Source organism: Coloeus monedula (assembly GCF_965178545.1).
Source record: "Coloeus monedula genome assembly, chromosome: 4".
Lineage (NCBI taxonomy): Eukaryota > Metazoa > Chordata > Aves > Passeriformes > Corvidae > Coloeus > Coloeus monedula.
This window is the reverse complement of record NC_138784.1, coordinates 29,094,003-29,120,036: the sequence shown is the minus strand read 5'-3', so window position 1 is coordinate 29,120,036 and position 26,034 is coordinate 29,094,003. Positions and strand designations below refer to the sequence as shown.

General features: G+C 37.3%; 1 protein-coding gene across 3 annotated transcripts in view; it reads right to left on the bottom strand.

The window, feature by feature from the left end:
• Positions 1 to 7,118: 7,118 nt before the first annotated feature.
• BLTP3B (bridge-like lipid transfer protein family member 3B) overlaps positions 7,119 to 26,034 on the bottom strand; it is a 51,773-nt gene continuing 32,857 nt past the window's right edge. For 2 of the 3 annotated variants that reach the window (XM_082281109.1, XM_082281110.1), the window contains 9 exons: positions 25,281 to 25,474; positions 22,004 to 23,496; positions 21,367 to 21,542; positions 19,925 to 20,061; positions 19,074 to 19,224; positions 14,879 to 15,135; positions 12,612 to 12,720; positions 9,852 to 10,021; positions 7,119 to 9,156 (listed from right to left, as the gene is read on the bottom strand). In XM_082281109.1, the coding sequence (XP_082137235.1) occupies positions 9,031 to 9,156; positions 9,852 to 10,021; positions 12,612 to 12,720; positions 14,879 to 15,135; positions 19,074 to 19,224; positions 19,925 to 20,061; positions 21,367 to 21,542; positions 22,004 to 23,496; positions 25,281 to 25,474 (2,813 nt within the window). In that variant the 3' untranslated portion in view covers positions 7,119 to 9,030. Of the gene's footprint in view, positions 9,157 to 9,851; positions 10,022 to 12,611; positions 12,721 to 14,878; positions 15,136 to 19,073; positions 19,225 to 19,924; positions 20,062 to 21,366; positions 21,543 to 22,003; positions 23,497 to 25,280; positions 25,475 to 26,034 lie in introns of those variants that run through there. The other variant, XR_014226385.1, reaches the window with a different exon arrangement.

Below are 26,034 nucleotides of genomic sequence, written 5' to 3'. Positions count from 1 at the left end.
ATATCAAATTTGTCAGAAACTAATTTTGTGAAGCTGGTACTTTGCTCCTAGCACAAGATTATGGCCCCAATGTATTTTATTCAGTTAGCCCAACAGTAAAAAGGTTCTTCATTCTCAATTACTTCTTCAAGCCCCACAAAACAATATTAGTGTTTATTAAAATTAGAAAGCTAGTCCTGCACTGCCTAGAGAAGAAAGTTATTGCTTTTTGCATGAGGACATGGTTATGCAGTGAATTTCTTAATCTCAATTACCTCTTATGTAACTGGATTACAGAGGAAAATATTAACATGAGTAATTTGTTTGCTGATGTACAACTCCCTCATTTTGAGCCTTCTAACAATACAATAGGTCTTGGTCCAAAAAAATAATTGGTGAAATCTGTGGCTAAACCAGCCAATTAATTTGATTTACACTTATTCATCTGAACTGAAGGTGACTATCAACCCCAGGCAAAAAGCCCTGATTTTGTTTCAGCAGCTAAGTTAAAGCTAAGATCTCAGAGGAAGAACCATGCACAAAAAATTATTACAGGTAAGATTAATGTTTCATGAACACAATAGCGTGCTGACCTACCCCAGAGCATCAGTAGCAAAGGCAGCAGAGAGAACTACAGGAATGCCAGCATATACGTGACACTCTTCTAACTGGAGCTGATTTAGAAAAACACATTTAGGAATTAATCTTTGCATTCTTTCACATTGGAAGCAAACTGGTGCAGCTATTTGTGATAGATGTTCTATTTCCATACTCTATTAAGAGAATAGAAAGTACAGAGACACCCTCTGCTATGGATATGCAAATATGGCATAATCCTAGAAAAATATGCAATAATTAATGCAAAGTAATCTTTAATCAAATAATTAAGTATATAACAAATTGGAACTAAAAAGATCTACCTCCAATAAAGCTGGGTGAATAACTAAAGTAGGATGAATAATTCAAGTAGGAAAATTCTGAAGGCACATAAATCTGGTTAACTGCTGTTTTCTTACATTTGTTTCCTCTTCACACCTCTGGACCTGCCACACACTAGTTTTTTGAAAATAGGTTTTGTAATGGCAAATTAATGAACTTCTATGACACTACTACTTATCACATCATGCCCTTTTATATTGAAGATTCAATAAAACATTTTTAAATTTGAAATATCAAAATATGGAACTGCCCAGTTTTATTTTGATGTTAGTATTTCATCAAATGAATGCTTTTCTCAGCAATATCCCAGTGAAGACACCACCCTGCATTAGCCCAATCCCTTTACACAGAAATATTCAGGTTGGAAAAGACCTTTAAGGTCATCAAGCCCCACCATTGGCCCATCACTGCCAAGTCCACCACCGGACTGTGTCCGTAAGTGGCACATCTACACGTCTTTTAAACACCTTCAGTGATGGTGGCTCTACCACTACCCTGGACAGACTGTTCCAGTGCTTGACAACCCTTTTGGTCCAGAAATTTTTCCTATTATCCAACCTAAACCTCCCCTACTGCAACATGAGGCCATTTCCTCTTGCCCTATCACTTGTTTCTCGTGAGGAGAGAGTGAAACATTTCACCACCACCACCATCTGAGCAAGGAGACAACAGATTTGCTGTGGAAGCCAAATCAATTTCTTTTTTTTCAGGTAGGATTGTTTTTACATAAAACCATATTTTCCAGTTATTTTGAATGCTTTGATACATTTTGTAATGTACCCAATCTAATGCACATTGTGTATACAGTAACTAAATGTTCATAGCACCTGATTTAATTAGTATTCAGTTTGTCTGTTTATTGTGCATTTCTCTCTTGCTGCAATTTTTAAATTTCCTTTCATAGAAACTCTCAGTCTCTCTTTTTTACTTCCTTCTATAATACAACCCTGTCTTTCTCACAGGGAAGATTACCCTGTTAGGGTGGTTGTAGTGAAAATGTACATCATGCCGAGGATGTGTTTGTACTACAGCTCTGCCTCATCCTTTCTTAGTTACACACAGCTTCCATTAAGTTCTCACAGTAACTTCACCTCCAGTGTTTCAGGCTCAGATTTTTCTGGCAGGCCCATTTCCCATGGATATCAGGAATGGTAGAGTGGGTGAGATTGGATACTGAGTATCTGATAACGAAATTTCCTGTTATTCATAAATCCCACTTTATGTAGGTTCTCCTGATTGGCATAAGAAGTTTCTAAGGATCCTTAAAATGAAAGGACATCAGCAAAGTGGGAGATTATGACAATGTTTGTCAGTTAATAGCTAGCTAACACATGCAGTATGATGTTGCTCCATATATGAGTTTTATCACCAGATGGAGAAGAAAAAAATAAATCTGTTACTGCCTATAAATTACTATTTGCTGCTAAGTAAAAATATTCCTTTTGATTCCAGCAGCTGTGGATTTAAAGGCAGCCACACTGACATTAAGGATGAAAGCTATTCAGCCACATAGGAAGACGTTCTCATGAATAAAGTGCTCAGAATTTGTTCTAGTGTATTGTTTTCCCTATGCTTATTTCAAACTCTCCCCTTTTTCCTCATTGACTTACAGTAGCTAAACAAGAGACATGTTTTGCATAATGAAAAGGCCAAAGAGATTAACTCTAGGTTGACTTTGCCTGCTGAAGTATTTTGTCAAGTCCCATTTCAAGGAGTCTTTTAAATCATCTTAACATTATGACTTTGAAGGAATACTTTCCTGTTGCATGAGCTGAAAATGTTTCTGATAATTGCAAAGGAAGGTTTAACAACAGCATTCAGGTCATGACCGCTTTTAGATATATCTTCAGATGAGTATGAGTTTGAAACTTAACTTGTAGTTTTCCATGAGTTACACTGCCAGCTGTTAGTGATTTGGGAAGATTTAGGATCCAGTTAAAGCAAATAGCACTGATACTGCTTTAAAGAGTTTCTCAATGCAACTGCAACTTACCATATTTCTTACATAACTTCTGGATAGGAAATGAAATGCTGGGGGTGACATTTTTTTATAATTATTTAAGAAAGCTGTTGTATAAGTATTCTCGTATATATATATATATACACACACACACACTCAAAAGGTCTGGTGAATACTGCAGAAAGAGCAAATCTCATTTTTAGAAAGAAGTGGTTTTTCAGGAGACTTCCTGCTATCTTCCTGTTAAGTTTGAACAGAGAAGCCTCATTTCTACATCAAACTCAGTTCAGGAAAGCAGCTGTGATCATGCTCGTGTCCATTATATTGTCACGTTCTGCAACATGTCCTAGTATGTGGCACTGCAGGATGACACCTTAAAAAACTCTCCCTTGTACCTATCCTAAGTTGCAGCCTCTTGTTGGAAATAGAATTAAAAATAAGCGGAAGGAAAAAAACTACATTAAGATTCCAGAGGAATGAAGAGACAGCTGCTTTCTATGCTATTTTCTCTATTTGACAAAAATAAAGCGACCCCATTCCTACAGTAAATTTTATATAAATTGCTTTTCTCTCTGCTTAGTCATTCTGCCTGTAAGTTTTTGAATAGCCAAACAGGATATAAAAAGAAGTAACTCCAGATCACTTACCACACACTATGGTGTTAATATAAACTGTCATGCTAGATTACCATCTGGCAAAGGTGAGTAAGGTAAACTTTTTTAAAGGATTACACTTGGTTATTCCCAAAGAAACATAGGGAACCTCTCTATATGCTCCTTTTATTAGAAACGAGGGTTTTTTCTAGTTAGCAAGGAAATGGAACAAATAAATTGATGATATCACGGTGGAGCTTTTAATCTATATAATGATGAGAAAACAAGAAAAATTTATTCTACACTTTTAAGAGATAATGATGAAGCACAAAAATTCTGGAAAAATCTTACCATAAAAGGGACAATATGTGGAGAAAATAAGTTTTCGGAATTTATTTAAAGCTAAAAGGGGGTAGAAAATCCTTCTTCTGACACTGTTTAGGCAGTTCATGTGATTTACTTAAAGAGGAAAACATATGCCATAAAGAAGGCAGTATAAACAAAGCTAAGCTATCTAAATTTGAAAAAAATATCCAAGCCCTCAGATTTAAAGTGATGTTATGAAACTGATCATGAGCAGTTTATGGAAGGCCAGGCTGTAGGCTGACGCTTCCCAGCGTGGTGCCCCCCGGAGTGGCTCCCGCACCGCCACCTGGCGGCAGCGCTGCTCAGCGGGGCGGCGCGGCTGAACCCCAACCTGCACCGAAACACCCGCACCTCAGCGCGGCTTTTCTGACCGCTGAAATACTAACCTTCATAGACTGCGAGATGTTCATTCTCATCGCAAAAGGATTGTCCAGGGCTCAAAAACTCCACGGTTACCAGAACAGTATAATTACAATGACAGAAGTTGTTTCTGGCAGTTGCACCTTCTGTGGTAGCGGTGTATTGAGGTTTGCAGATTTGTTCCACAGGTAAGTTGCATAGAGGCTGCCTCTTTATTCAGCACTTACTGCCTCAGACTATCACTTCTGAAGCGCTCATTTGTTCGTGTCTCTGTCAAATGTTTAAAATACTTACCAATTATCTAACTCAAATTAAATCATGGTGGTTTCAAACATACTCTGTTGTAGGAAAAATGCATTAACCAGTTCATGCATTATGCTCCACACACTGCCATCTTACTCTCACAGAAGATACAGCATAAGTATATCTTATTTTTACTTCCAAAACAGTGCTTTCAGAGATTCTTAAAACTATGTAAAATTTAATACTGAGATTACATGGTGGAAAGCTTTAGGAAATACATATATTCTACTTCCACTCATACTAAAGACAGTGATGGCAACAAAAAAGAAAGGCAGGAGATACTGAAGAAATAATAAATTACAGATACTTTAATGTAACTGCTTAGGAGTGGCTTAGGCAATGGCAGATAAAACCAAAAAATTACCTTTAAAAAAAGTTATTATCTGCTTTTTTAATTAGGTGGCAATTAAAAAAAATTCATCTCGTTGGGATGTAGAAGTTACCCATTATTTTGGGAGAAAACACAGACTATCAAGAGTTTAGTTGATTTTTAAAGATTTAATTCCTGCAAATGTGTTTCAGCTAGCAAGTAGCATGAGACATATTTGCAAGACATTCTACAGTATCTGAGAAGCTGTGAGTTACAAAAAAGTTCTTGAAATACTGATCAAAAATATCTTTCATAAACCTTAAAATCAGACAATTTAAGTTTTTATATAAGCATGCTAAAAATACCTAAAACTGTAAACAACTGTAACTACACAGCTTCTATTTACCAGCAATCTTCATGCTTTTTCCTAATTTTATTGAGAAACAAAGCCTTGTTCCTCCAGCAAAGACCACTATTCCTATCCAAGTTTTGCATCCCTTAATGCCGTTTAGCACCATCTTTGTGCTGCTTCTGCTTTCAGGTTTCCTGTTGTTACTAAGATGAGGAGGTCACTGCCAGAGAACTCAGCAGAGTGAGCTGAGCACGCTGCTTGGTGCTGCACCACTGGAAGCCACGCGTTAGCCTCAGCACGAGAGCCGTGCTTCAGCACTACAAAGCCTGCCACTGGGTTCACAAGGACACACATCTTTGCTGAGGCACAGGAAATGGGGCTGCTATTCAAAAGCCAGTCAGCAAAAGTGAAGTGGCATGGGTCGGAATTAAAAAAAGATAAGGTTGTATTGCAGGGCTGTCAAAAAACTCATTTCCCTACTGGGAGGGGTGAATTGGTGGATTTCACAGCAAGTGCCCACAATTTAATTGCTACTTAACATATTAGCAAGGTGATGTTCTGTTCCTACAACAGATAAAAAGACATTCACTTACATCAACAGCTGAACTGGAATCCGATGTACGCTCTAAAATGTGCAGATGGCAACAGTGAGCTGAAAATCTTCTTCAAGCATTTTGTGATGAATGTTTTAAGAACTAGACCAATGTGAGCACATTTTTCTATGTAGAAACCATTGTGTCCATCATTACTTACCTGAAATCTGGTCACTGCGGGGAGTTTGCTTCTGCAGCACTTACATACATTTTGTACTCTTGGAATTGTAGATGCTTGATCTATCACATTCTCCTTACATTTTACATCTCCTTACATTTACATCTCCTTACATTATAAAATTATTTTGAATAAAGATAACCATTATCATGGCAGACGTAGGAACCTTTCTGCAGCTAGCAGTTATCCTTTAGAGATCACTTGTGATCCTAGTTTAAGACTCCCAAGTAATTTCCTAAGGGAGAGAGTGTACAAACAGACATGGCTATTGGAACTGGGAAATAAAAGACTTAGGCAGAAGGGGCTGGAGCAGGTATGGTCTCTACAAAACTCCCTCTCCAACACGCCTTTTATAAGTAATACTGTAAGGCCCCAGAATATTGATTTAAAGCTGGTGCTTACCAACAAAGCTAGAGTTGCAGTGAGAACTGGAACAGCACGTCAGAAAGATTCAGTGATGGAGCCTGGGGAAGGGCACAGCCCCTTTAGGGTGAACTGATGTGAAAGTTTCATTAGACATTAAACCAGCATTTCTAAACAAGATGAAGAGTGTTAAGCTAAACTGTAGACAAGTTTAAATTTCCATTAAAAATGTAAAATAAAACATGGTAACAGTTTTCCTACCGGACTTCAGGAGTCAGTTTTCTGTATACACTGAAATTCTCCAAACTATCTTCCATTTAGTTCTTTGCAGAATAAAAGCAAGAGGCTCTACTGATAGTACAAACTTCCTGTCTAGGAGGTTATAAAGACTAACAGAGCCTTGAGGATGAATTAAGCCCTTTTTTTTTTAATTCTGATGCTTTTCGTAACTATGCTTAGTATAACCTATAAGAGCTTAGTTTAACTTTGCAGTTTCAAACATTAAGAAGTTAACTCTCTCTCTGCAATTTTTTAAATGGCCAAACACATTTCAGAATGCTGTAGTACAATTACTCTCAGTATTGTCAAGCTCACAACCAAGCACACCCATCTCCTCTGAACTGTCCACAGGTGATGCTTATTACTGTATAAAGGCCATGAAGTAGAAATGTATTCAGTTATAATGAAGTGCTAGGAAGTGACACCCTGAATTTCAACAACTGTTCTCAGAAGGCCTAGTCTGGGCTGTTACTTTGGGTTTGATTTGTGATTGGTTTTTCTCAAAAAAGCAGGGTTTAGCTTATGTAGTAAAGAAGACAGGCATTTGATATTGCTATTTATTTCTTTTTAAAAATTAGACAATTCTCAATGTAATATTCTAGCAACATGCTACTAAGCACTCTATACATTCCTTTCTCCAGAATAATTCCAACTAGATCTTGGCAAGGATAAACCAAATGAGAATTACTTTAATAGTACCAACCAATGGAGAACTCCTCTCCTGAATCTGACATTATATTTATGTGAAATTGCACCACTCATATTTAATACTGTGTTGTCTTATATAACTATTGAAATACAAATATTTCACTTCTCTAATAGAAACATTGTGTCTATATTTTTTCATCTAATTCAGAATAATAAAATAAAAATTTCCATGGGCATTAAGAAGAGTTTCAACTAAGGTTTCATAAGGCAGGCTTTAAAATAGTGCCTGAACCAGTTCTTCCATAGAGTTCTTGATTAAAATCTACACTTTCAATAACTATTTTCAGCAGTGCAAATTACGTGTGCTCCAAAAAGATTTAATGAAAACCATTTTAATTAAAACTGGTTTGACAACCTGAATATGCAAAGTCAAACCACAGGATACTAAGTACTTTTTGAGATTTGTTTGCTTATCTACAAACAGAACTTCCCTCCAACATCCCATGGAGCAGAAACAATTGTGGTAGCAATTAGAAAATACTCATTTGTCAGATTCAAGGTCACTAGTTAAATTATTCAGTCAGTTTTACTTCTAGCAAAGACAATCTCTTACAGGCATGTATGGTTTTGTATGTTGTTTCCCAATTTGTTTAGAAGCACACTCTTATATTCTCTATTTTACAGTGTTGTGCTTTTTTACTTATTCATCTGTACCAGTTTTTAGCTGAAAATTATTGTTCAATTTGTACAAATCACCCATAATTTAAACTGTATAATTACATTTCATGTAATCTCACAATTTCATTGGGTAATTAAGTGATTCTCTCTCTACAGCTTTTTTATGAAAAAAAAAAAAAAGCAATATACAACTAATGAATCCCAGTAGGATTTTTCCCCCTCACAAGCACTGACATTAGTTATTTAAACACACTGAACCAAATCCGTGGGCATGTCTGATGAATTGTGCAGCAATCAGACATGCATGCAAAATGGCTCAAAGCTCACCTGTCACAAAGGGCCAGATCCTATAGCAGGCCTGCATCCTTTTCACAGAGAGAGGAGAAACAAAGTGTGAATGTCTAAATTACATCAGCTGTACAGCTACAGTGGACCTTCATGCAGAAGGAAAGCCCAGTAGTATGCCCTCTTAAATTCTCCAGCATTTACTGTATTATTTTAGGAGTGCATATGGAAAAGATATATAGAACTCTATAGCACCAGAGGATTATACTTAAAATCCTCTCGGGGCAAATTACACTGAATTTAGGGCCATTTTAGGGCTGGTATTTTTATTTTCAGTAGCTATACTATTCTAGAGGATCTAGCCTCTATCATCATAGTGCAAATGTAACCTCTTGTATAGGTATCTTCTGGCAACAAACAAACAACATAACCTTAACAAAGAGAGGTACACTTTGTTAGTGAGGCATCATACATGGACTCTGTTATGCACCCAGGCACCTTCTTTCATTGCTGAACCATCCACTTTTCAGAAAACATTTTAAAAATAACATTTCCTTTGATAATATTAAAAGTAGATGAAATTACTTTTTCCTCAGTAAATTAATAAAGTACAGTATAAACTGACTTTTCCAAAGTCATTTCAGTTTAAAATGGGCTGAAAAAAGTTACAATGTTTAATGATAATTTCAGAATAGTACCTGGTTCACAAACATTGTTTTTTTGCAATGAGAAAACTTTGTAAGCAAAAAAACCCCGCATTTTCAAGTGATTTGCAGACAGTATTTTAGGTGCCACCACCACGTGCAGTTACGATGATGATGCCTTGCACCAACAGAACACTGTCCTACTGATGATCAACATTCATCTTCTTCATGCGATGAAGCAGGGCGTCTTTTTCCATTTGGACCTCAGCAAGAGCCATTTTGGCTTTGGCTAGTTCCTGTTTGAGACATTCATTTTCTTCAATAAGCTGAAATGATTAGGTTAGAAAACAAATCTATTAGTATCCCTGCATACTGACAACTTTTTCCATTACAGCAACTTTTAAAATACCAAATGCTTCCATTCATTGCTGGGCAGAGGTTTGTTGAGGCTGCGTCAATTGCAACTGATTCTCAGTCAGTGAGTGTAGAACATGGAGAGAGCTGATGTCATTAGCTCAAAAGGTGGGATAGCCAGTGTTTTAGCTATACCATTTCCATTCTGGAATGGAATGGAAATGACCCAAGCTTCTAAGCTCTAGGAACAGATTCTTATCCGGTGGGAAAAACAGCCAAATTAATGTGTGAGTTCTGTCCTCATCCATTCAAAATCTGGGTATGACTGATAGATCAGTAAGGGTCTGACCAACAGCCAATTCCCTTGTCTTTGGCAGCTGTGTTGTACAGGGATGAGGGAGATGGGGAGAAGAAAATTCCCTCATAAAACTCCCTCTGATGTTAAGGAAAAGAATCAGTGTGCAGTGTATTAATACACTATGTAGAAAGCAGTAATTAATTGCTGAACCATACTTGAATATCCACAATCCATATTTTCCATGTCTAAAAGATTTCTAAACAGAAATATATCCCAGGCCCACCCCCAGATAGCCTTACAATTATGATTAATAATGATTGTAACATAATTTTGAGTGGGCAAGGTGAAGTCAAAATCAATTCTTAATACCTCATTTTTAAGGAAGTCAGCTGAATCCCTGCTTGATTTAGAAGGTCTGGGAGTTTCACAAGTAGTCTGCGTGGCTTGGTCCTGTGTTTTACGTTCAACAGATCCCACTGCTTGCTGCAATGTACCGCTTGAATTCTTCATCTTTGACATATCATTTAATTTTTGATTGTCTATATCACAGAAATAGTGTGCAGGGGTTTTGTCAAAAAAAATTTTTAAGCTTTATTTTTATCACTAAAAAATGAAACCCACCTACGCCAAATATAATACTAAGTACATTTATATTCACCTCTCAAAATCAAATTTAAGAATAAAATTTAATTAAAACTCATAACCTTTTAGAGGAAGAAAGAAACAATATGTAACTTCCAGCCTGAAGAAAATAAACACATTTTTATACCGACCCATATCATCACCACAGAATATGCACTCTAAATAATCAGAAATTTGGGAACTATTAATATTGCTATTAACATACTATCTCCTGGTTCTCTGAAGACTGCATTTACATTTAAAGACACAGTGAGATAAACCTGCAGGACCAAGTTTTTAAATTAGAAAATAGCTTTAATTACTTGGCATTAAAGAAACTTTCTAGCATTTGTAACTGAAGTGCACTGTAACATCTGTTAAAATATGCTCTTGTATGTCAAGGGGAAAAGTGAGGGTCATGGTCTAAAAAATACTCTTGTGCTTTTTTTGTCTTTTAAGCATTTCCTTCTAAACAAGGATTTTTTGTTCATTACCCCCCCCCCCACCACACACATGAGGACTCAAAAGATGTAGCACTGCAGACACTTATCACTGCAGTGCAAATGGCATTTGACCTATGCCTTTGAAGTCACTGTACATGAGCTGTCCAAGAAAAGAATAAGGATCAAAGCACTTCAGCAAAAGGGAAAAAATATGAACTGAAAGAAACCTTAAAATTATGTGTTTTCTCACTACGTTATTAAACTTTCAATGTTTAGTATAAAAAGACGACCAAAATGCATTGAACATCTAACTCAAACAATGCATTAGATAACATGAATAAATTGATCATGCCACAGCATACCTCTGAAAAGTCTGGTCCATCCTTGCTCTACCTTCCCATCAAGTGGATGAAGGGGGCATTAAGATCATCCTGCAGCCTCTAAAGTCATACAATACATTGCTTATTGCTGGATTAACATATCCAGGATCTGGATGAAAGGGTGGGTGCACCCTCTGCAGTTTTGTGAAATCCACCAAATTGAAGGGTGGGTGACTGACACACTGATGGGTTTCAAAAAAGAAAAGAAAAATAGCTGTTTTTCAGAGGAAAGTTGATGGGCTGGAGAGATAGACTGACTGAAGCCTCATGAAGTTCAGCTGAAGCCAATGTGAAGTCCCATAGCAGGGAGTCAATAACCTTGCTCTGCTACAGGTTGGGGACCAACTAGACAGAAAGCAACATTGCAGGAAATGACCTCTAGGCCTTGGTCAACAGGATTTATCATGAGTCAGCAGTGAGTCCTGACAGGAAAAACCAAGGACATACAGGCTGTACTGGCAAGCATATAGCTAGCAAGGTGAGGGAAGTTGTTATTCCCCACTACTCAGCACCAGTGAGACCATATCTAGAATACTGCATCTAGTTTTGGATTCCCATGTGTGAGAAAGATACTGACAGGAGGGGACTACCAAGATAATTGTGGCCAAGAGCACATGATGTACAAATGAGGGGCTGAGTGAGATGCACTCATCAAATCTGAAGATGAGACGGCTGTAGGGTGATCTTAATGCCACCTTTGCCTGCCTAGCGGTAGCGTATGGAGAAGATGGACCAGATGTGCCTGAGGTGCCTGGCAAGCTATCAAGCACCTCTGTCTTGAGATGGCAGGACAGGAGACAGTAGACACAAGCTGGAAAAAATGGGAATTCCAACTACACACGATCAAAAAAATTAATCATAAGAGTGGCCAAACACTGGGACAGATTATTTATGACAGGTTGTGGTATTGTCTTTTTGATGCTCAAAACTTGCCCAGACACAGCATTGAGCGATTTTATCGAATCTGCCCCTGCTTTGAGTAGGAAGTAGGAGTAGGAACAGATGACCTCTAGAGGCTCCCTCCAACCTAGACTATGATTCTTTGACATATCTGTGAAAGGCAACAGTGAAGTTTCAGCTCTGTATGTATTGCCTTGTTACGAGTGTTCCGTATTTGCCGGTGCATGTAAAAAACCCCCTCTAAGCACACATATATGCTTCATGAAAAATACAAAGTTAAATCACTATTCTAAATGCAAGTCTCAGTGCAATCCAGCCCTGAGCTGCCAGGACAGCGCTGTGACACACAGAATTGAAAATTGCTACTTGTACTTCTTAAATAGTTTTTTTGTTTTACAGTAGTTTCTACTACTACCTGTAACACAAAACAACAAAGACAGTAACCACCTTGGTATCTTTCTGTAAAGAAAGGCAATTTTTTTGTTTGCTTTGTAGCAACAAAGGGACCCTAAACTTACAATGATGAAGTGATATGCACTGATGAAGCATATCCTGATGACATTATAAGCATATTTTTATTTCTCTCACGTCGATTCAACTGTGGGTTATCACAGCCAATACACTATTCAAAAAGGTAGTCTTCCTCTTGGTGACTTAAGGTATATGGCAACATACCTTCCACAAATTATCATCAGTTATCTTTTCATAATTAGTCACATGTATGCACAAAGGAAAAAACAATAGGATTATAGAATTGACATATCAAGGTGGAGGAACATACAAACCTCTAATGAGAAAAGTGCCATCATCATTTCTTTCTATCCAGAGTATGTCAATATGCAGCTTTATGGGTACCAGCTCAGATGCCTTGAGATTTTCACGTGGACTGTCATCCTAAAAAATACATATAATCAAAAATGAGTTTACCAGGAAATCAAAATAGATAATTAGGATGTTCATTTAAACATAAGTGGGTTTAAAGAAACTTGAAAGGGAATGTTACAGAGCAGAATTTTCTAATGGGATCTCCACTAAACTTTGGCTCCATTTTTTTCCCCCCCAGGGATCGTATTAAGGCTCAAAATTATCTGTGGAGTAAGTCTGCTGAACTCAATATACAGTCCAACTAAAATACTTCAAAGTGTTTTTACAGACATCTCAGTAAGACTATACCCCAACCCAAGACATTTGTTAGCTCAGGAGCTCCCTGAGTCACAGATAAGAAGCCTGTACTATATAGTATCTGATTCTCCCTTGAACTATTTAAAGATTGAATGGGTACAGCTATCATTCTTGAGCAGATTTTGTCTTTTTAAAATTTAGTTTGGTATGACACCAGCTGCAGTTTAGTTACATTACTATACTCAACAGAAGAGAAACTTCACAAATTACTTCTTTGGGGACTCCCCAGGAAGTCTTTATAGTTCATTATCCCTGTCAGACAGAATAAGGCAGCCAGTATAATCAGAAACTATACATATCAGCATTAAACATGTACCAAGAAAGCTGTTGAGATATAGCTTCCAAAGTTTCTTGAAACAGCATTGAGACTGCCGTAGAAAAAGCAAACAATAAAATAATATTTCTTAAATTCCTCCCTTGCCATGAAACACACTGCATCAAGTCTCATGCAGAAGAAATAAAAGAACATACTGTATTGAATAGGCAATGCAGCATACATTTGAACCATACCCTCTCACACTATAATACCCAACAACTCTATAGAAATGAATCATCTCTATGTCAAATTTGCAGTTTGTCAACCATCATAAGTAACTTCACCATGACTTGTATGCACTGCTGAGTGAGCACTTTGGTGCTTTTGCTGCCAAGCAGAATCTTGTTGCCAGTTTATTAATATACATTCCCCATCTCAAGCAGCTGCTTTCTCAACATTTTGCCTAAGTCTGCCTTCTTGCCAATAAACCAGCACAATCCTGGTTCTAAATGCAAATGACTATATGTAAAGACTTTGTTATTTGCATTTGGGCATTCATGTTTGTAATCCACTGAAATCTAAGCAATAGATCCCACAGATCTTAAGGAAAATGCTTGTGCTAATCCTGTAAAGGAGAAACAGCTCTAAAAGGGTGCCCAAGGATCCTCAGGGGCTGGAAGGGCTGTATCACTGAGGGAAGGAAAACTGATGCATTTTGAGTAGAACACAAAACAATTGCCTTTCCAGTCAATAATAATCTTGGCAGAATCAAGACCTTAGCCTCAGATGTAGAACTGGAGCTGGTATTCCAGTCCTCACCTTGTTCAAAGTTTATATGTGTGATTATTACTGTCCAAAGCAATGTAATAATTATCTTTATGTTTGTTTTTCTGTTGTTCTACACCCCTCAAAAAAGTGTCCTTATCTTTATATTCAGTGGTTGTGCAGCAAAGAACTCACCATCTTCTTCAAATGTCTGAAAGAAAACCTCCTAAGAGACTTGAGCAGAAGTGTCCTCTTAATGTTACTATTTTAAGATATGGTGCTGAAAAATGCTTGCATAGTTTAGTATCTGTTTCTAGGCAGAGCAGAACATGAAACTTGGGTTGTAAGAAACAGTGTTCAAGTGGTTTGTACTGGAATTCCATAACCTTTTCCTTCTTTTGTACAGAATTTTCATTGCAAGTACTATCCTCCAACTAGGAGAGAGAAATAACCTTTAAAATCCATGGTTTGTAATTAGAAAACCATATACTTTGCTAGGCAAAAAGCCCAACCAGAAAAACCCACATTGTTCCTCTGGAAGCTTGATATACCTTACATATAAAATTCCCAGACACTGTCCTTCTACAAGAGAGATTTGGGAGAGGAGGAAAAAGTATAAAATATTAATTCATACAAATGACTTGGCCATGCAGATAATTCCCCTCCAGGCATACCACAGAGCTAACCAAATCTATGGATTTTAAAATTGTTTTAGTGTTATCTAAAGACCTTTCAGAAATGATAGCAGTTTCTTTGAAGTTAACTGTATCCAGATTAGTAGTTTATCATCAAAGAAACGAGAATACAATTTTTTTTTTAGAGCAGCCAAGTATCTCATTGTTAACATACTTTTAAATTAATCCTTGCATTAGAAACTTTTATCTTCATAGGCATCACTTCTGCGACAGTTTCATCTTCTAGAAAATGTTGAATGTTTGTGAGAGAAGATGTTAGAAATTCAGCACTGAAGTTCTCCACATGACACTGAAGAAACCCATTTTTTACAGCTAGCAGGGAATGTACAACAGCACTAGGCCCGCTTTCCCATCTCAGACTAATCTCAGGTGATGAATTAACAGGTCCAGCCACAGATTTACTGTCAGAACCTGTTGCAAAAAGAAAACAAATTTGCATTAAAATTTTGCAGTGTACAAAAAAATCAATTATGATGTAATTATTTCCGCCCCTATTGTCCAATGGATTTTCCATAAAGTACCATATAGCTATTATTCATAAAAGGCAGTGTTGCAAATACAGAACTTCAGAGCAAATTTCTAAGTATATCACTTCAAAGTACAAAAATAAAGAGTACATTTAAGGACTAGTACCTCATTGTGACAAGAGAAAGGACAATGCAGAAGTATCACCATCCACAAAAAAAGTTTGTGTTTTCTTGGTACCTTGACAATGGAAAACCAATTATTTTGCATACTCTTCCACTAAGTCCTTACATTTCAATTCAGAAAAACATTGAAGTCACTTCACTCTCTGAGGAGAGCAGGTATTTTCTTGGAAAAGCTGAAGTTCCTGACTTAGGAAACATAAATAGCAATGCAGTAAGATAGAAAGTATGGCCACACGTGCATTACTTGAGTGGCAACAGACTTGAACCTTAAAATAACTCTGGCACTTTCTTGCTAATTTCAGTGTCTTTAATCAGTAAGGACAACTGCAACATTCAACTAAAAAAGTTCTAAAAACCATAATAAACTAAAGTAAAGTAAACTAAAATAAAAATTTACGGTAACCAGATTTGGGGGGGGGGGGGGGGGGTCAGTAGTATCCATTTCTGGTACAATATAGTTATCCCCGTGGGATTCTCAAGTCATCTCATCACTATGACAGCTGACCTACAGAAATCATCTCTATGACAAGAAGCATAATCACAGTAACTATAGAAAAAACAAGCATTTAAACTTGAAAGATACCTCAAGAAAGAAAGTCAGGAAAAATCAACTGAGTTATGTCAATTCATCATGCCACAGACACTGCCTGGAGCTACAGCAACCTGACTAATTGATTTGCCTTCCTATCTGTACATTAATTGGGTTCCCCTTCCTGTCTAGTGTGCCAGTTCATGGATGACCTGGCACAGCAGCAGAGTCAGGACTTACACACTTATCTACTGGCACTAGACTCGGGGTGTATGGACTGTCGATCTGGGCTGACAAAGGCCAGTGGCAACATGAACATGAGAATCTTCAGCCTCTGCTGTGAACCAGAATCTCTCCCTTTGCTACCTCTGTGAATAGAGGTTTCCACACCAACAGCCATGACTCCATCCTTCAATCTTTCCAATGTTTAAGAAGTGCTAAATCTCATAATCCTGTTTCCCTCAAAAACCCACCCCAAAAACAAAGCAACCAACCAAAACCATACTGCACATATCAGGTATTAGCTATCTTTTTAGGCTCAGTCTAGACAGAAGTGAATAAACTACCAGCAGCCCAGGAGAAGAAGGGAAACTTTCCAGACAGAAGAACAATGACCACTCTATTCAATGAATCTCTGCAACTGGTCTGGGAAACTTCATTTTCCTCAAGCATCCATACACTTCTCACACATATAGATAAAGAAATAAGCAGTAGGTGCCCTAATTATTTCTGCAACAGTAGAGAGTACCTGCATCATTGCTGGAAGAATCCAAAGTATAGAAAAAGAGCAGAGGAAAAGACCATCCATTCAGTCTCAGATTTGAGGCAATTTTAGTTACCTTGCAGATACCTGAAAGGGGCAGCATCGTGGCAAGATGGAGTAAAAATTACATTAAACAATTTGGAAGCTGCTGTGAACTGCTGTTGCCTTCTCACAAGCATGTCAAGCATGGTAAGATCTCAATAAAAGCACAGCCCTCCCACAATACCTCTGCTATACTCCATCCCCACCTTCTTTTGGTTTTGCTGCCAGGCAAGATCTGATAAAGCTGCAGTCCTGCATCCAGCCCTGCAGGGAACTGCACAGCTGCCATGTTGCCCTCAACTTAGTCCAGCTTTTAGCCACATTTCTCCCTTTCTACATCTACTGAATTAACAGTATAGTAGGCTTTAAATAGTTATTTTCATCCAGAACACCTTCTAGACTGTAATTACAACTTGAGTATTCACTGCTTTGAATGGTTTGTCAGGTTACTGGTTACAATTGTTAATGCAGCACTTGAGAAAGTTTTATTAAAGGTCTTGAAGGGGGAGGTTGCTTTTATTGGGATATTATCATACACATTTGCTCATTTGTTCTTTTAGTTGTATTTTATTACCGTTAACTCTTAAATAGTCTCTTTTGATCTGATTCTCCAGCTTTTTCCAAACTTCTTCTCCCTTTGTTCTTCTAACAGAAATGAATATGGGAGATGGGGAGCAGCAACAGCTGCAGAATGTTCCTGACAGTACAGAAATCACAGCTCTACGGCAGAGAGAAGATCAGCAGAGAGAAGATGTATATCACAGAATGGGAGTAACCAGCAATGCACAAAAAACCAAAAAAAGTGGTGTTGCCTCACCCATTCAGGCACTCACCAGAAAGAGAAAGGAAGAGATACAAAGTGGAAGTATTTGGAGATCCCAATCACGTTACAACCTTTTTGTCCACGAAATAATCAGACAGTGCACAAGCCTCTCATTACCAGCTGAGAAGCATTATCATTACCAGAGGAAGCAGGTTCTAGTTGTAGATACACACAAGAGCAAGAAGGTGGCATGTTCATATTATTTACTCCCTCTGGCTTTTACAGAGGATATGGCAGATAACCAGAAATCAATTTGCCTGCTGTATGAACTGAAGGTCAGTCATGAGTCCTCCCTGCTGGACCTCCTCCTTGCCCTCAGATGCTTGAATCATGCAACAGCTGCTCAGGCAGCAGCTGCTGGCAATGGCTCAGCTTACCAGTAAATGGATTCTTTAGCCAGGGCATCAAAGGCTGTACCACCTCTGAAGCTGAAGCACCTCCTGAACAAAATCCATGCTGATAGAAGGTTGGAATACAAAATGGCAGCCAACAGCTGCTATAGCTATTTCCTGGGAAAGGAGCTGAACCAGATACAGGTGCATCAGGGATCTGCCCCAAAAAACCCACAGTGCAAAAGAGCTTACATCCAGCTATCCACGTAGAAGGCTGGCAGAGAGGAGCAAAGCAGACTGTGACATGAACTTCCATGCCAAAACATCATGCCAAGGAAGAAACCTCACCCTATGAGAACTCAGTTTTCTGGCAAAGAATGTATATATTGTACTCATGGCCAAGAACAGCTCCGACAAGACACTGATTGATCGAGTTGTGCAAATATCTGGCATGAAACTACACTCTTTGTATCAAGCTTAAAAAACCCCAAAAACCAACCAAAAAACCCAACCCAAAACCAGTTGTCTATCTTTAAAGCTCATATTTCCTGACAGGAAATTTTTTAAATTTTCTTAAACCACATATTATAAGTCTGTTTAAACAGTTTGTGTCATTTAATCTAGAGAAACTAATCCTGAAGAAAAGAAACTTTCCTTCACAGGAAGGTACATTAGGCAAAGTACTATTAGAGTCATAAGGGAGCTCCATCTTCACGAAACAGTACCACAATGCAATGTGTCAAGGTTCCACCCCGCCAGCAGTCAAGACCCACACAGCCTCCCACTCACTCCCCCGCCAGTGGGATCGGGGAGAGAACTGGAAGGGTAAAAGCCAGAAAACTCATGGCTTAAGATAAAGACAGTTTAATAGCAAAAACAAAATCCAAAACATAGCCCCGTACTAGTCACTATGAAGACAATTAAGTCTACCCCAGCCAAAACCAGCACATAATGCAGCTTACTTCATTTTCAAAAAAGCAAACTAATGACCAGAATTCAATGCAATGCACCTTTTCACCCACATCATCATAGACAGCTCCATTTATTTACTCTTCCTTTTTAATGTATGGCAATGGAGAAAGAAATCAGAGTTCTAAACCAGCATAAAAGGGATGCTACTATACTAACATAAAACTGTGTTTGCATTTTTATTTACTTATAACAAATACTTCCAGCTCCAATTTCACCACACTGAATTGTTAGTTCTTACCAACAGTTCTGCTGCACAGATATTGTCGAACACCAATATTTCCCAGTTGGTTTGGTATCACTCGGTTGACCTGTAAGCATATTTCTGTGTCTTCTCCTCTGATGTCAATTTCACCATTAACACCAAATACTTGAAAAACCACAACAGATATCTGTCAACAAGACCCAGATAAGATTATAAAATGAAATTACAGTGATTATTGTTTGTAAGGTATGTCTAAACCTTTTCCACCACAAAAGGAAAAAATACCCCTTTGTATCCAAAACCCTTGCTCACAGAGAAGCACAAAGTTTTCTCATTTCTTCTTTTCTTTTTGTACACATTGGCTTCATAATGGATTGCTCAACAGCCTGTCCAAAGACAGGCACTTGTATTTATACCCCACTGACACCAATTCAGAATTGGCTAGAAAAGCAGTGGAAGTGAGACAGATTTTCCTTACTCTGACAGAGAAGCACACGACCTATGAGGTACCTGAAATGCATCTGACATTACCTACAACATATCTACAACTGCATTTAACTTTATGCATATCATAAGCACAACCAAGCACTTGCAGTGCTGAATCAGACCAGGCTGAAGAGCTAGGATAAGCTACTAAACTTTGGCTATCTGCATAGTAGTCAGCCCTTTTCCTCTATTTCCTGGGTTGCAGTATTTTTAAGAAAGAAGTAGAAGCCAGAGTTAAGTCAGCTTTGGTATCAGATGATGTGTGTCCATCATCATTACTACTATTTTTGGATTCAATTTTCTAATGACTTGAAAAATCACCTCTAAAAGCCACCATTTTAGTTCTGTTTTAAGGTTTAATTTACAGAATCATGTATTCTAATGGAATACAATAATATTACCATTTCTTCACTAGTCTCATGGACATTTTCTGAAGCAGCACTCATGGCATCTGGAGATGACCCATCACAATTTTCAATCACCGTGCCTCCTTCATGGGCATTTTCTGATGGCCTTTGATAGTTTGTGGCTGTAATACCTTCCATACATACATCACAAAAAACACAAAGTTAGCACAGCATAATCTGAATCACTCCTACATTAAAAATAAAGGCAGTGTCTGCTACTCATAAAAAACTCATTTTTTAACATAAGCTGAATGGCTTATTGAACAAATATTTATGATTGAACTGCCAAATCCATTCCTCTTACAGAGAGTTCAAAGTTCTAAATGCTAATCAAAAGTAAAGCAGGATATAGTGACAAAACCAAAACAGCACTCTATATGCATTGTTAAAAGAAACTGTGAAGGCATTTTTTAGTCTTCCAAATAAATGTGATCCAGCCAGGAAAAAAAATTCCAAGTTGTGTATCTAAAATACTGCACAGTGCCTTTAGAGCAGATGTCTGTGTTTGTATGTTTAGAGAAATAAGCTACATATACTTTCATCAGAGCAATGATGATAATGTTTCCTTGACAACTGGAAAGAATTGATACTTAACCTGCAGTTAAATATTGTTTAACAAGCTAAAAAGACATATAAAGGTTATTTAAAATGGAAAACGTATTTTATGGTACACTCCCACACAAACACATGCAGGAATACTCCTACAATTCAAATATGTAACAGGCTTGCAAGTGAAACAGTCTTCTCATTATTGCTCTAGACTGAAGAGAAATCCTACAGAAAAAAACCAGTCAGTCTTTATGCAAAGTAGAATTATCAGAAAAGAGGTAGCAATAAGGTCTTCTTACTCTATTTCCTGACATGAGAAAATTATTTCATGAGTATATGCACAGATGAGCAAAAATTGGACAAATACTTGCTATTAAGACAGTCAATAGCTAGGAACTACTCCTTAAGGATGAACTGCAAGGAGACTACCAAACCTATCTGCCTGGTAATTAGCATGGTGAGCATGAGTGAAAACTCATTTCTTTTTCATCCACCTCTAAAATGAAAGCTTCTTTACCACTTCATTTGTAACACCAATTCAGGCTATGACCTGTAAGTACTTGCAGCCAAACAGTTGCTTTTAAGCAGAGCAAGGAACAAGTTCTGCTGAATTCAGATTTGCAACACAGCACTTCAATGCTCTTACTTTCCTTGAGAGAGGAAAATTAAGCTGTGTTAAAATTAAATAGTGCTGCTTAAGTAGCACACATTATTGCTTTCACTTGAAATGATATATGGTGAATACACTTGGTATTACTGGTGAAAGGAACAGAAAGAGTCTTGTAAAGTATCCAGGATTTGCTGGACTAGAATCCTTTTGAGCACAACTTTAATAACAAACAACATTTTCATGTATTGCTTAAAAATATTTTGTTAAACCTACTTACCTTTCTCCAGAAAGCTTTGACTATCACTTCCATCACTCTCTGTCAAATGATCCTCTAGCATCATACTATCAATAGAGATGGTATCCAGAGAAACTTGTGATGGACTTCTCTTCATATTTTTGTAAGAAACAGAGAATGCAGGGAGGTTGGACGAGCAGCGGTCCTTATGCTTAGCACTTTTAAAATATAAAGATACAAAGAAATTATTATTTCAAATTAAAGGAAATACATACAAGTTACTTTAAAAAATTCCTCTAAAGCAGGCAAGATATAAAACAAAAAAATCTGATTATTCAATAATCCTTTGATAGGGAAAAGAGGTAAATGTAGAAACAACATATATTTATCCAGGTATTTGTGTCAATAACTCTCTCAATACTTATTTCCTAACATTTAAACTAAAAGCAAATAGTTTAAATCAATTAACTAACACTTCATCTTAACTTTCACTGAATGCTGGATATGGCGTAACTTCTAACATACAATCACAGAACAGCCTGAGTTGGAAGGACCATACAGGCCAACTCTTAAGATGTTCCCTTCCTGACTGCTAAAAGTACTACAAGTCTGTAGCCAACAGGATTACTAAATATTTTCAAAGAGTAGGAAAACTGATTTAGTATTAAATCTTCTATACCTTGATGAAGACTGGGATGCAAACATCTTAACTGAAGTCACTTTTTCTTTGTTGATTTCAAGCTCTTCAGATTCTAAGGCAGCTTCTAAGTCAGCGACTTGGTTAGGACAGCCTTCAGTTGTGCCTTCCTGTTCATTTAACTTATTTGAAAATATGTTTCTGTCATCCTCTTTATCAATGAAAAATTCAGTAGAATCTTCTCTCTTATTTAGAATGGACACCGAATCCCTAGGATTCAAACTACTTTTCTCACTTAGAGGTCCACAGACCTCCTCTGAATCACTTCTACTAAAAAGTCCACTGCTTCCTCCTTCACTTGTATCGCCCAAACCTTTTTCTGATGCATCATCAGAAAATGACATTGCTTTCTGAAAATCCATATTACTGTCTGATTTAAACAAAAGAGGATCTATTAAAATTCCTTTATTAACTTCAGCATTCAGAGGCTTGCAGTCATTTACATAATCAAAATTAGTAATACCAGCTTCCACTATCTTACTACCAACTAATTTACTCTCTGAAGTAAGAGTTGCCCCATTTCCCACAGGGGAGAGTTCTGATGCCACGGGACTTCCTTCTTCCTCAACAGGTGACTTACAAGGGTTTCCCTGAGTCACTGGATGGAGCAGTAAGGCTACTTCTGCACTTTTCAGTAGGATCCCAATGCAGACATCTGTTTGCTTTGCGGGTTTTCCTGTCACTGCCTCTACGTCATTCCTTAAGTTTTCCAGGAGCAATACAAGAGATTCATGGAGAAACAGCAAAAAAAGATACTGGTAGTGATTGATCTGCACGCTTACATGTTTTTGAACATGGACAAGAACATGGACATCTGCATCAGAGGAAGAGCTTTCAGAAAGCACTCCTGAAGTCTCAGACATTTGAATACCATTGGTCAAGGGCTCTGTCTCACTGCTGTAATACTCCTTTAGAAGTTTCTTACGTTGCAATCTACTAGAGAGATCACTAGATTCACTTTTTGGAATGTTCAAGGCTGTCTGGTTATGTGATACAAGCTCTTTTTGTGACTTCGCAAATCTTATTGGCTGGCAAATCCAAAGTGAAAGAGGGAAAGAGTCCACAAAGCTTATTGGTCGGCCTTTCCCACTTTTCGTTCCTTCGTAATCTATCCAAAACTGGGAAAAATGCATGGACCAAACATCAGTAGCTGCAGATGTCTTTAATGCATATTTATTCAGTTCTGGGATGATATAACCTTTATAAACATCATGCATTTTGGTATCTTGTTCATGAGCGTGTCTCTGGAAGATTGGATGCAAAAGATTAAAATTTTTGGGGGATTTAGGAAAAGTGGTGAAAGTTCTACTGAAAAATTCAGAGTCCTTGAAGTTCTGAAACAAAGCTTCTAGATCAGAGTGTCTGCAGTTTGGTGAGCATCTGGTATTCGTAGCAATCATCTCTGAACTTTGAATGGAAAGTGCACGAGGTTGATCCTTATGAATTTCAGGTTTGTTTTCAAATGGGATGATGATCTGCAAGGGAGAAATACATTTTGTCTAGTTAAAAATACATAGATTAAGAAGGTATACAATTAAAGAAACAAAATAGTAGCCATGACAGCTGACAAAGGAATATAATTACAGTTTTATGAGAAATCAAGTACAGTGACACAGAACAGGGGTAAGTCAGGCTCACAGACTATGATTTATGTTTTCTCTCATTTTTAAGAGGGATGATGTGGCATCAATATTTGTACAAAAACATAAGGGTCTCAGGCTTTTCTTATCTGAAGGTCTTAAATTTAGTTCTGCTATATTAGGCTGAAGTGGCTCATTTGTTCAACTCAAGCAGCTTGCTAAAAAGTTTCGTCAAGTGTTTCCAAAATTTACAGCTTTGAAAAACAGAGAATTATAATTTGGAGTTCAATCTGGCTTGTCAGACAGGGTTTTTCACCATACCGAGTCCTACAGTATTTTATTTCTATGTTAAGATACAAGCAAGCAGTTAAATGTGCTAATGCAGCTAATACTTCTCTATTTAATTTAACCTGCATATTTTTAGTGCACATTTTAAAGTAAACATATTTTATGCCAAATCCTGTTTCTTAAATTGTTAACATGAACATTGGCAACTCTAGTTTTGCTAGTATCAGTTACACTGCCTTCTATCACAATATCTCCATTCTGAATCTAGAAAGTAGGAGTAAAAAAATCATCCCTAAAGACACTTAAAGATGGAGGTAATGAAGCTTCTCCATTTAAATACAAGGACTCAGAAAAAAATAACCAAATAAAATAATTAGCTATCTGATATGTAAACATCAAGCACACTATTAAAATATTCATCATTTGCTAGAAAAAAATAATGCTGTTAATACATGGGTGACATAATTAGTTTAGTAGGCTATTCACATATAATAATTCAGTATCAGATCAATCTATATTTGCAGACTTCCAGTCATTTGCTCTTAATAACTGTTTTTATTCAGTACAAACCAAGTGCTTGTAAAGCTCCATTAAGTACGTAACAGGAGCTTAGACAGATAACCATCTCTCCATATGCTGACTTTTTAGAACCCTTGAAACCTCTCCTGTGGGCACCACTGAAAAGACTCATTTTGTTCACCTCTGAACCTTGGAAACCATACAATGAAATTCACAATGCAAACAGAGGATGGGTGGGAAATTTATCTGCTCAATAATCCTTTTTTTACAAAGGATGAGAAGATAAGGGAAGCAAAAATTTGATGTTCAGCCGTATTAACAAGCACCACTCCTCTGGAATAATCATACAGAGAACTCTTGTACCTGAACTACACCAAGAGCCAGCATGAAACAGAAAATGGTGAGAATGGGCTTTGGAGAAGGAAATAAGCCTTCAGATAAACTGCTTTCCTTACTCTAGGCACTCATTAACAAGACAAAAAGAGTTTTGATATAATACAACCAGTGGAACAAGAGAGGGCCCTTGCATTAATATAGAGTACAAATATTAATTTTTCACTAGTTATTTTTACTTTAGTGCTCAATTTCTTTTTAGTTCTGCTATGTCAAGTTCAGTGATCACAGGGAAATACTTTGTTAGTACTCCCACTCAGGTCTTCAATACAAAACCAAAATACCCCTAGGACACAGATGAAGGAGTATAGGAGATAAGATGTCTGTCTTCAAACCATCGTATTCTGCAGAGTTTTTTAGATTAGCGTTTTTTCATTCATTTAGGTATTTATTTCTTAAGTTGCTCTGCTAACAGCTTTTCAGAATAAAAGAAATAGTCTTCCAAGGAACCACAAAACCCATCCTCAGTGACAGTGTACCTTTAACATTAGTCCATCCACTCTAACATCAACATGTTCATCTGATTTTGAATTGTCATTTAACTTGTACATGGCCATGAACTGAATAAGACTCTGTTTCAAATCCAACACAAACTGGTTTAGCCAAAGAATACTTCTCTGATCCAGGGTGAACTGTAAAGCATTCAGCTGGCCATACAAATTTGGACATGGAACTAAAAGAGAAAAGAAAATGAAACCATGAGAATAAGTAAAATGTGTATGGGTTGGGTTTTGTTTGGTTTTTAAATGATTGCAAACTTACATTTTCACCAGTACTTTTCATCAGGGAAAGAAAAGAAACCTGCTCCTTTAGTCTCAAGGACGAATAAATTGTTAGCAGATACCTGAAGCGATGCTTCTTTCACTCCAAGCAAGTAACTGAATTTTTGAGTGTAAAAAAAACTAACAGAATTAAGTCTGAGGAAAGGGGGAGAATATTCTCATTACAGAGGAAGGGCAAGACCATGGAAATTTGCTGTCCTCGAGCCCCATCCCCAAGAAATCCACTAACATTTCTGTATATAAAACAGGGCCAGCCACAGAATACATTCCTACAAATAACTCCAGCACCTCTTTGTTGCATTTTAGGTATTACTGCAATAGTTTGAGTTCTTTTATGTAGCCAGACAGGGAAATTGCAGAAACAATATGTGGATGCTGGAGAATGAATAATTCATGTGCCAGTAAAAATGCTGCAAGTGTTTTCGGACTGAAAAACCATGTTTATAAAAAA